General features: G+C 40.6%; 1 protein-coding gene across 1 annotated transcript in view; it reads left to right on the forward strand.

Moving 5' to 3' along the window:
• Positions 1-608: 608 nt before the first annotated feature.
• Positions 609-12,074, forward strand: part of AKIRIN2 (akirin 2) — a gene marked incomplete at its 5' end in the record, with an annotated part of 207,608 nt that continues 196,142 nt past the window's right edge. Inside the window, 3 exons of the mRNA XM_007467331.1 lie at positions 609-701; positions 3,870-3,962; positions 5,264-5,274. Coding sequence (XP_007467393.1) covers positions 609-701; positions 3,870-3,962; positions 5,264-5,274 — 197 coding nt within the window. The remainder of the gene's footprint in view (positions 702-3,869; positions 3,963-5,263; positions 5,275-12,074) is intronic.

Genomic DNA, 12,074 nt, shown 5'->3' on the forward strand with positions numbered 1-12,074 from the left:
CATATAACCTGAGAAAACCATAATTCAAAAAGACACATGCACCCCAATGTTCACTGCAGCACTGGTTACGTAGCCAGGTCATGGAAGCAACCTAAATGCCCATTGACAGATGAATGGTTAAAGATGTGGTACATGTATAGAATGGAATATTTCTCAGCCATAAAATGGAACGAAATTGGGTCATTTTTAGAGACGTGGATGGACCTAGAGACTGTCATACAGAGTGAAGTAAGTCAGAAAAAGAAAAACAAATATTGTATATTAACACATATATGTGGAATCTAGAAAAATGGTACAGATGAACCTGTTTGCAAGGCAGAAATAGAGACACAGATGTAGAGAACAAACATATGGACACCAAGGGGGGAAAGTGGGGGGTGGGGGTGGGGGAGGGATGAATTGGGAGATTGGGATTGACATGTATACACCGATGTGGATAAAATGGATGACTAATAAGAACCTGCTGTATAAAAAAAATTAATTTAATTAAATTTTTTAAAAAAGGTTTGAATCCCAAGTGAGAGTTGCCACAATGTGCATCTAAATCTGCCTATTCAGATGATGACAGTTGGAGACTAACTTGCCTCTTTTTCTATCCCCTTGAACAGTCAGTGGGAGAATTTACTATCATGTATATTACCAGCTACATCCAGCTGATCAAAGATATGAAGAGAGTTGGCTATTATACCTTCATATCAAAGGTGAGAGATTGAAAGAGAGGCAAAAATTGGTGCCATCTTTGGTTTTTTTTGGTCCACTGCATCCTTAATAAATTGCCCCTTTTAAAGGAATGTGGTATTGTGTGTTCACCTCTATTGGTGCAACATAGGTAGGTTAAGGAAGTAGGAATAGACTTCAGGCAGGGCTGAAGCTTGGGCCTTTTAGGGGATTACACACCAGGAAAACTGACCTGGAAAACCTAATTTCAGTTTTTTCATTCTCCAGAAAAGTGCTGGGGTTGTTAATTGTTGCTTTCCCTGGGACCACAGGCTTGTCGAGGATCTTCTGGATGGCTGGGGATTAGGAGGGCAAGACAGTACACATTACTTCATGAGAATCACAAAGGGAGTCTTGGAGGACTCCACATCCAAAGGGATCCTCAGCCCATTAAGTGGAACCATCTTCAGTGGGGTATTTTGTGAGACATAAGGGCCAGGGAGACTTGTCCCTCTGACAGGGAGAAGGCTGTTGTGTTCCCACTGCATGTAATAGCAGCTGACTCTGTGTTCTCACTAGAGGTGTCTGTTGTTTGTTGGTGCCTTTCAATCAACTGTGCAATTCTTTTCTTCCTGGAACTCACCTAGGTGGCACCCAGAGCCTCGTTCAGTTATTTAGCAGATATTTATGGATTCCCTTCCATGGACGGGCACTGCATGGCCTTATCTGGACAGTATCACAGACATGCATGCAGTAGTGGCTATAGAGGGAGGGGTTGAGAACACAGACAGAATTGGGTTGGAATCCCAATTCTGTTACCTACTAGCTAGTTGACTACTGTGAGTTTTTGCACCTATAGAAAGAAGATAATCCTTCACTGGATTGTCGAAGGAACTAAATGAAATAATGAACACAAGGGACCGAGCAGCAGTGTCTGGCATATCATAAGAGTTCAATAACGTGTAGATATTATTTTATTGTAATTGTTATAATTATTACTAAACACCCCCTCTGAGCTCTTGTCCAATATTTCCAACCACTTAGAGTTCTCTCTCCCTAGATAGCCTCTGTAAGTACTTCAAACTCACTATTTCCAAAATGGAACCCATTAGCATTCTCAGGAAATTCATTCCTTTTTTTCTTATCTTAGTATCTCCATCTGCTATTATCTTTATGGACAAATAAATTATCTGGAGGCCACTTTGACTCCTGTTTCTTCTTTACTCCAAAATTAAATATCATCTATTCTGTCCTTTTTAACTCATAAATGCCTCCCCCTCTCTCCATTCCAACTTGCATTGCCCTGCTTTACACTTTCATTCTCTCTTTCCTGCATTGCCCCTAGGTACAGCTTCTGTAAGTATTTCTAAATAATGCCGATTTTAACTACTTTGTCCCGCTCTAGCCACACAGAGCCAGAATTTTCAAGGCAGGGAGCCTTCCCCATGTCGCCTCGACCTCGGATCACTTCCCCAGCCGGTGCCCCCTCCTGTCTTTCCTCCAATTGCCATCAATTCTTTCCTCATCCTACAAAAGTCACTTCCTCTGTGAAGACTTGCAAAACTTTTCTTCCAAGGATATTTAGCCACTTTTGCCTCTGGCCTCATATGGTAAAATACTCTACCACAGGGTCATTACAGAACAAGTCCTTCGGTGTCTGACTCTCCCGTGAGACTTTGAGTGTCTCTCCTACTAGACTGGGAGCTCTGCAGGGGCAGGTCTTTGCTCACTTCTTCATATTGACAACATGTAGTTGATCTCTGGTAAACGTTTGATGTATGAAAGGATGGATGAATGAAAAGTTTAATCAAGCTGGAGGCAGGGTGCTCTGGGCTCATTTGGGAGGGAAATGAAGGACACTCATTGGTGTTCTGTAGTTGGGAGGAAAGTAGCATCTCAAACAGTAACAGATTTTACAAATCAAAGCATAGCCTTCTTCTTTCTCCTATGAGAAGCACACTGAGAATTAAATCATCACTAAATGAAGCACAATCATTATTAAATCTTCAAGGAGCCAAAGGCCTGTGGAGTCCAAGCATAACAGAAAGGCCTTAGGGAACACTATGTGCAGGTCTTAGGAAGACATACAAGAGGAAGCGAGGGCCAGTGCTCTGGGTCATTTGCATAAGGCTTTGGGCAACTACTTGGTCACTTGAGGACAACTGATTGTAGGTAGAAAGGTATGAGTGGACATTCTTCCATTAATGGTAAGAATTAAGGGATATATCATTCTGAACCAAGAGAAGTGCTTTCTCTCCAAGCTAGTTCTATTACATAAGGGGTATATTACTTTGCTAAGGCGGCCATTAACAAAGTATCAGCAGAAATTTATCGCTTCGTAGTTCTAAAGGCTAGGCATCTGAAATCAGTTCATTCTGAGGCTGTAAGGGAGAACCTGGTCCATGCCTCTCTGCTAGCTTCTCGAGTTTGCTGGCCATCTTTGTTGTTCATGGGCTTCTGCTGCCTTACCCTGATTTCCTCCTTCACCTTCACATGGCACTCTCCCTGTGTATGTGTCCAAATTTCCCCGTTTCATAAGGGAACCATCATATTGGATTAGGGACCCATCCTACTGTAGTATGACCTCTTCCTAACTTAACTAATTACAATTGCACTGACCTTATTTCCAAATAGGGTCACATTCTAAAGTACTGGGGAGTAGGGCTTCAACATACAAAATTTTGAAGGAACACAATTCAACCTATAACAAGAGATTAGATGGTGCTCATCCCAGGAAAGGCTGTTCTCCCAGCATCTTGGGATGGCATACAAGAAACCCACAGGGAAGAGAGCTGTGGTTCTGATGTCTCAGGAAGAGAAGGGCTAGGAGATCCCTAGCAAACACTATCAACTAACCACCCAATCCTTGTGACCTGGGAAAGGGACAGACTATAAAAGGAGGATGAACCTGTTTGCAAGGCAGAAATAGAGACACAGATGTAGAGAACAAACATATGGACACCAAGGGGGGAAAGTGGGGGGTGGGGGTGGGGGAGGGATGAATTGGGAGATTGGGATTGACATGTATACACCGATGTGGATAAAATGGATGACTAATAAGAACCTGCTGTATAAAAAAAATTAATTTAATTAAATTTTTTAAAAAAGGTTTGAATCCCAAGTGAGAGTTGCCACAATGTGCATCTAAATCTGCCTATTCAGATGATGACAGTTGGAGACTAACTTGCCTCTTTTTCTATCCCCTTGAACAGTCAGTGGGAGAATTTACTATCATGTATATTACCAGCTACATCCAGCTGATCAAAGATATGAAGAGAGTTGGCTATTATACCTTCATATCAAAGGTGAGAGATTGAAAGAGAGGCAAAAATTGGTGCCATCTTTGGTTTTTTTTGGTCCACTGCATCCTTAATAAATTGCCCCTTTTAAAGGAATGTGGTATTGTGTGTTCACCTCTATTGGTGCAACATAGGTAGGTTAAGGAAGTAGGAATAGACTTCAGGCAGGGCTGAAGCTTGGGCCTTTTAGGGGATTACACACCAGGAAAACTGACCTGGAAAACCTAATTTCAGTTTTTTCATTCTCCAGAAAAGTGCTGGGGTTGTTAATTGTTGCTTTCCCTGGGACCACAGGCTTGTCGAGGATCTTCTGGATGGCTGGGGATTAGGAGGGCAAGACAGTACACATTACTTCATGAGAATCACAAAGGGAGTCTTGGAGGACTCCACATCCAAAGGGATCCTCAGCCCATTAAGTGGAACCATCTTCAGTGGGGTATTTTGTGAGACATAAGGGCCAGGGAGACTTGTCCCTCTGACAGGGAGAAGGCTGTTGTGTTCCCACTGCATGTAATAGCAGCTGACTCTGTGTTCTCACTAGAGGTGTCTGTTGTTTGTTGGTGCCTTTCAATCAACTGTGCAATTCTTTTCTTCCTGGAACTCACCTAGGTGGCACCCAGAGCCTCGTTCAGTTATTTAGCAGATATTTATGGATTCCCTTCCATGGACGGGCACTGCATGGCCTTATCTGGACAGTATCACAGACATGCATGCAGTAGTGGCTATAGAGGGAGGGGTTGAGAACACAGACAGAATTGGGTTGGAATCCCAATTCTGTTACCTACTAGCTAGTTGACTACTGTGAGTTTTTGCACCTATAGAAAGAAGATAATCCTTCACTGGATTGTCGAAGGAACTAAATGAAATAATGAACACAAGGGACCGAGCAGCAGTGTCTGGCATATCATAAGAGTTCAATAACGTGTAGATATTATTTTATTGTAATTGTTATAATTATTACTAAACACCCCCTCTGAGCTCTTGTCCAATATTTCCAACCACTTAGAGTTCTCTCTCCCTAGATAGCCTCTGTAAGTACTTCAAACTCACTATTTCCAAAATGGAACCCATTAGCATTCTCAGGAAATTCATTCCTTTTTTTCTTATCTTAGTATCTCCATCTGCTATTATCTTTATGGACAAATAAATTATCTGGAGGCCACTTTGACTCCTGTTTCTTCTTTACTCCAAAATTAAATATCATCTATTCTGTCCTTTTTAACTCATAAATGCCTCCCCCTCTCTCCATTCCAACTTGCATTGCCCTGCTTTACACTTTCATTCTCTCTTTCCTGCATTGCCCCTAGGTACAGCTTCTGTAAGTATTTCTAAATAATGCCGATTTTAACTACTTTGTCCCGCTCTAGCCACACAGAGCCAGAATTTTCAAGGCAGGGAGCCTTCCCCATGTCGCCTCGACCTCGGATCACTTCCCCAGCCGGTGCCCCCTCCTGTCTTTCCTCCAATTGCCATCAATTCTTTCCTCATCCTACAAAAGTCACTTCCTCTGTGAAGACTTGCAAAACTTTTCTTCCAAGGATATTTAGCCACTTTTGCCTCTGGCCTCATATGGTAAAATACTCTACCACAGGGTCATTACAGAACAAGTCCTTCGGTGTCTGACTCTCCCGTGAGACTTTGAGTGTCTCTCCTACTAGACTGGGAGCTCTGCAGGGGCAGGTCTTTGCTCACTTCTTCATATTGACAACATGTAGTTGATCTCTGGTAAACGTTTGATGTATGAAAGGATGGATGAATGAAAAGTTTAATCAAGCTGGAGGCAGGGTGCTCTGGGCTCATTTGGGAGGGAAATGAAGGACACTCATTGGTGTTCTGTAGTTGGGAGGAAAGTAGCATCTCAAACAGTAACAGATTTTACAAATCAAAGCATAGCCTTCTTCTTTCTCCTATGAGAAGCACACTGAGAATTAAATCATCACTAAATGAAGCACAATCATTATTAAATCTTCAAGGAGCCAAAGGCCTGTGGAGTCCAAGCATAACAGAAAGGCCTTAGGGAACACTATGTGCAGGTCTTAGGAAGACATACAAGAGGAAGCGAGGGCCAGTGCTCTGGGTCATTTGCATAAGGCTTTGGGCAACTACTTGGTCACTTGAGGACAACTGATTGTAGGTAGAAAGGTATGAGTGGACATTCTTCCATTAATGGTAAGAATTAAGGGATATATCATTCTGAACCAAGAGAAGTGCTTTCTCTCCAAGCTAGTTCTATTACATAAGGGGTATATTACTTTGCTAAGGCGGCCATTAACAAAGTATCAGCAGAAATTTATCGCTTCGTAGTTCTAAAGGCTAGGCATCTGAAATCAGTTCATTCTGAGGCTGTAAGGGAGAACCTGGTCCATGCCTCTCTGCTAGCTTCTCGAGTTTGCTGGCCATCTTTGTTGTTCATGGGCTTCTGCTGCCTTACCCTGATTTCCTCCTTCACCTTCACATGGCACTCTCCCTGTGTATGTGTCCAAATTTCCCCGTTTCATAAGGGAACCATCATATTGGATTAGGGACCCATCCTACTGTAGTATGACCTCTTCCTAACTTAACTAATTACAATTGCACTGACCTTATTTCCAAATAGGGTCACATTCTAAAGTACTGGGGAGTAGGGCTTCAACATACAAAATTTTGAAGGAACACAATTCAACCTATAACAAGAGATTAGATGGTGCTCATCCCAGGAAAGGCTGTTCTCCCAGCATCTTGGGATGGCATACAAGAAACCCACAGGGAAGAGAGCTGTGGTTCTGATGTCTCAGGAAGAGAAGGGCTAGGAGATCCCTAGCAAACACTATCAACTAACCACCCAATCCTTGTGACCTGGGAAAGGGACAGACTATAAAAGGAGGGGAGGAAAGGTCTTCAGAACCAGACCCCTTCCTAAGAACTCTTCTGGCAGGTCATGGGAGACCAACACCAAGAAGTTCTCAGGGATAAGCATACCACCGGACTTGAGGAAGCTCAGGATTGGGAAGGCATTGTGGAAGCTGGCACAATGAAGCCCCAAGGTGTTTGAGTGAGGTGACAAGGCACTGAGATTAAAGTCCTAATTCCTTACATCCAAATACTGGTTATGCATAAAACACAGAATGTTTAGAAAGAAGATAATTTGACAAAAAATGTCTCTCTGCCTTAATTTACGGAAGAAGAAACCAAGACTCAAGAGGGGAAATCTGTGCTATAATGTAGAAGAAAGAACACCAGACAAAGAAGCAGAACTCTGTGAAGTCCCTATTTTGACACTAACTAATCAACCTTAGGCAAACTAAGTCAACTCACTGAGCCTCACTGTCCTTATCTTAAACTATGATACATCCTTCAGAGAATGGCTCGGTTGATTAAAGGCGATAATGGATGTGAAAGTACCGCTCAACTCTAAGAGATGGTTCAATAAATCCCAAAGTACACTGATCAAATCCTATTCCTATTTGAATCAATACTATCCAGCACACAGTAGATGTTCAGCAATGTCTGTTGATAAATGAATTAATTCAATCCAGCCCTTAAAAGGGAAAAACCCCAGAACACAACATCCAGATCTTAACCTGAATTCTAACTTCCTGAGGCCTTGAAAATAAGACTTCCCACAGAGGTCCTTATCCAACAAGGCAACCCCAGAATCATAGGGACAATAGATTTCCTAAAGGCAGCATCTCAGTTATCCAAAAGAAACTCTCTTTCTAGGGTTGCTGCTTGTGTTCTGAGCAGGCTATTGGAAAGACCACATCCCCTGGCAATACACTGCAGGGTTCTCTGGACTCAGAGAAATCTCCCCTGGGTAAGGACTACACATCTGATACACTCCTCAAGGGGTGAGCAAGTGAACCCAGAAAGCAAATCCGTAACAGCCAGCATAAACCTCCAGCAGTTATGATTCTGGAGTCTGGTGGCCATAGGAGAGACCTTTGGGCACATTATTGTGGCTGAGTGTTATTACTGTATATTGCAAGTTCTGACCTGGGGCAGAACCTTCTCTGTCTGGTGACTCACTCTTTTTCTTAGTACCAACTACATTGTTTCTTGTAGACTGACCAAAATGCTCACATAAAATCTCTTACTTTAGTACTTAGCCAATGATTAGAGGCTAGGAAAAGGAAAGTTAATTTTGATGCAAACAACAGAAACTGACCAAGTTGTAAGACTTACTGAAAAATCCAAATTGTATATTGCAAGGGGACATTTTTCAGGGAAATTATCCTTTAAAATATAGATGGTGCTCACCACTGTGAATCTGTGGCTTCAGTCTTTAGGGTGATTAGACGACAATGCTTTACCCTAACGAGTGATGTTTAGGAGATCATTAGATCCTGGAGGGATGTACTTTACAGCATTTAAATAAACCTAAGTTACTGAACCCTAAAGAGCATAATTGATCATCATTTTATATTTGATCAAAATGGTTTGCAATTATTCCCGCTGGGAGATTTATCCATTTGCATCTTGCGGTCAGTTTTGGAATTTTATCCCTTTCATCTTGCCATAATATCATGATTAATTGATTGATTCAAGAGTTCAGGAGTCAATAAACCCAGTATTTGTTATTATTTATTATTTAACTGCCCCCAGTGTGCTGGCTGGAATTCAGACGCTAAAGAAAATACAGTCCGGCTCTCACAGCTTCTTAAAGAATTGATTATGCAGAAGAAAAAAAGAAGAAAAGAAAACCCCTTTTTTGTTCAATCGTGTGAATATTAATGGGAGAGAGTTAACAAAGAAAATGCATGCTATACTTATTTTGGCCATGATTTAAACATGTTCTGAATATCTGCATTGTTGCTTACTTTTAAATTAATTTTTTGAGACATATATATCCATATATATATATCCATATTTGTATCTGTACCTGAAAATAAAGCTCCCAGTTTAGTTATTCCTCACATTGTAGAAATGATTCTACTTGGGCATTATTCAAGAAAGACACGGACTTAGAAAAAATAAGCAATAAAACTGTCTTCAGTTCAGAAAAGTAAAAAACATGTAAGTTTAGAGATATTAATTGTTATCCTGATGACCTGTGTGCTTTTCTTAGATTAGGACTAAGCCTTCCTCACCTGAATAAACACTCCTTCACATGATGGATTTAGCAGTGGCAAAGAATGAATCACTGATCCCAAGAAACTCTAACTTCAGATGCCTAGATTTGCTGTCAAAGCCCTGGGCAAGCAAGAATATAACCAAATTGGCCAAATGGGAGGTAGCACAGTGATTAAATATGTTACCAAATTTGTGCTGTAATTCTCAAATCATGCTTTTTAAGATAATCATTCAAACATGCACCCTAAAAGAAGAAGGGATTTGCTTTGTACATAATGACATGCATGGGTATTATAGCCTCATCCAATGATTAGCACAATGTCAGGATGATTTGGTGACCATTTTACATTTTACAAGGGATTAAATAAAGATATACAGAGCTCAGTGAATTTTTCCCAAGGATGCTAAAATAAAGTTAGTATTAACACTAAGATATTGCAATCCTAATTCATAATTTCCAGAGAATTGTCTCTTCCTAGGCCACATTTCTACCCATAAACTGTCAAATTATATAGAGATCTCGTTACACAAATATGCTACTCTCACTTGAAGCTCCAGGAGAGAGGTTTGCAGCATCTAAAAATGGAATTCATCACCAAAAGCCCAATAAAAACTCAAAGGTGTAAGGATGCTACTGAGCTAAGATTGACGGTATGTCCTAAATGCACCAGCTGTGTAAAATATGAAACCATTGGCCATGCTGACGTCCCAAAGGAACTCGATGAGAAGCATATGCAATGCCACATGTCCTATATGACAGGCAAGACAACAATGGTTGACCAGATGTTCTTTTCCTTCTCATTTGCATGGTTAAGACATATGGTAACTGGGAAGAATTAAGTCATCTCTTAAGCAGTGATATGAATGGCTTGAAATAAAACTGTTTTAAATCATAGGCCACACACCTGCCATGGATTAATGTTGCTGAACCTCTGAAAATAAACATGTTAACTATAACCTAAACACCTTATGTCATATGGCGTTTTTTATGCCTTACTGCACATTTACAATCCTTTAAATAAAGCATAGCTCTTCGGAGGTTTTGAGATTGCATAGTTTTATCTGGAGAAAGGTTTGGTTTCCTTACACATGTTAAACTTGGGAGTATTTCAACACTTGCAATAGCAATATTTGGATGTCAGAAGATCTAATTTCAGCACCCAGAGATAATTTGGTATATAAAACATCTGGTGTGTTTATGAGAGAGTATCAGATTTAAATCAGTGGTTTCCATATTCCTTTTAGTTTAAATATGCCTTTTGGTTGCAAGTGCAGTTTCTGGTTTATGTTCTTTTCTTTTCAATGGCTAAAGTAAAACTAACACATATTTTTAAAGGTTGCCTTAAGTAAAATAATAGCAAAGAAGAAAGTCAATTTGCTTGCCATCTTGGGGACATGGGTGGCCAGACAACACAGCTCCAACTTATTACAGCTGATTCTCATACTCGGGATATTAAAATCTTGGTAGTGACTTATGGAGCACAAATGAAACCAAAGCCCTGAAATTCAGTCATGCTGAGAATTCCCAAGGAGTATGTAGAGTTGGGACTCTGTCTTCTTAAATTTGGAGGTGATAGGAGAAAGTCATCTACTCTTTCCTCTTGTAACATAATTGATTTCCAGACAAGGAAAACTTGCCCCACCTATGGTTTCTATGCTTATATTTTGGCAGATCTCCTAAAATTCTGGTAATGTCAACACTCCCTGTTTACCTTGATGCTATCCTACAAACATGATATGTTAAAAGAGTCTACTTGCTATAAAATATATTATTATTGATTTTTATGAAGCATTCTTTGGTGTAAGTCATCACACAGCAGTATTTTGAAGCCAGTATATGAATCACACTAAAGAAGGAGAATAAGGTTTGAAGTTTTAGTCTCATGTAAAAATGGAGCTTCTGAGTTGAAAACATCCCTCTGGACCAATGAGGATAAGATTTTAGAAGGGTGGACAAGAGGTATGGTTCAGCAAAATCTAGGGAAAACATTCAACAGCTACTGTAACACAAACCATGAAGGGGGAAGGCTTAACTGTACCAGACGTATCACAATTGAACACCGTTAGGCCAATATCTGTGGTATCAGTGTCAAATACTGAGTATGTAATCTCTATTATTTTCAAGTTGGTGCTTATGAATACTGACAACACAGGCAGAATCCTTTGGCCAAATCAATCCTGAAAAGGGACAGCTAAATAGACCTAGAAGAATGACTAGCCCTTCCACTTCACGTGTTTATTGGCATTATTTCTTCAGGTCTAGGCACGGCTATGTCTATGGACCAGAGGGGAACAGCAATACCACAACCTTGCCAGGTGGCTCCTGGAAAATTGTAACTCTGGTATGACTTTGACCCAATGCTCACCATCACCGTCTCAATGCTTTGCTCTCCACTTTCAGCATCTCCCCAAAACAATGCTCAGTGCTTTCCCTCCCCCCATCCCTGCCACCACAGCACCGACACGCTATTCTCCCGGTGGAATAGCTAGCGCAGCCAAGCCATGAACCACACCGTGTCATGCTGGGGATTTCTTGTAGCCGTGCTTTATCAAGTTGAGGAAGTTCCCCTCTCCTCAATTCGCCGAGAGATTCTTTTATCATAGTGGGTATCAGATTTTGTCAAACACTTTTTCCTATTGGTGAATATGATTTTTCTTCTTTGGCTTGTTGATGTGGTGGATGACTTTGATTTTGGGGTGTTGGATCAGCTTTTATTTGCTTTCTAAAACACAAATAGGGAAACAAAATTCTATTCAATGAGTACAACAAATAACAAAAGCCACCTCAACATCTTCTGACATAAGAGATAAAGATGAGAAACACTGATTAATATTGTTATTTTTCAATATGGAGAGGGCATGAAACCATTTGGATTTACAAAAACATAAAGTAATATTACTAGGCATTGTTATAAAGAATACTTTAATTCTCACCTAAAGTTTGGAAGCTCTGGGATTCCTTAAATTCTCTCTCTAAATGGAGCCCCACTTTCCAAGGCTAGAATATCAAGAGAACAAAATTTTTATTTTGGAAAAACCACAGAAAATGTTTTTTTAATTTTCAGCAGG

This window comes from Lipotes vexillifer, unplaced genomic scaffold, assembly GCF_000442215.2.
Source record: "Lipotes vexillifer unplaced genomic scaffold, Lipotes_vexillifer_v1.1 scaffold554, whole genome shotgun sequence".
NCBI classification, from domain to species: domain Eukaryota; kingdom Metazoa; phylum Chordata; class Mammalia; order Artiodactyla; family Lipotidae; genus Lipotes; species Lipotes vexillifer.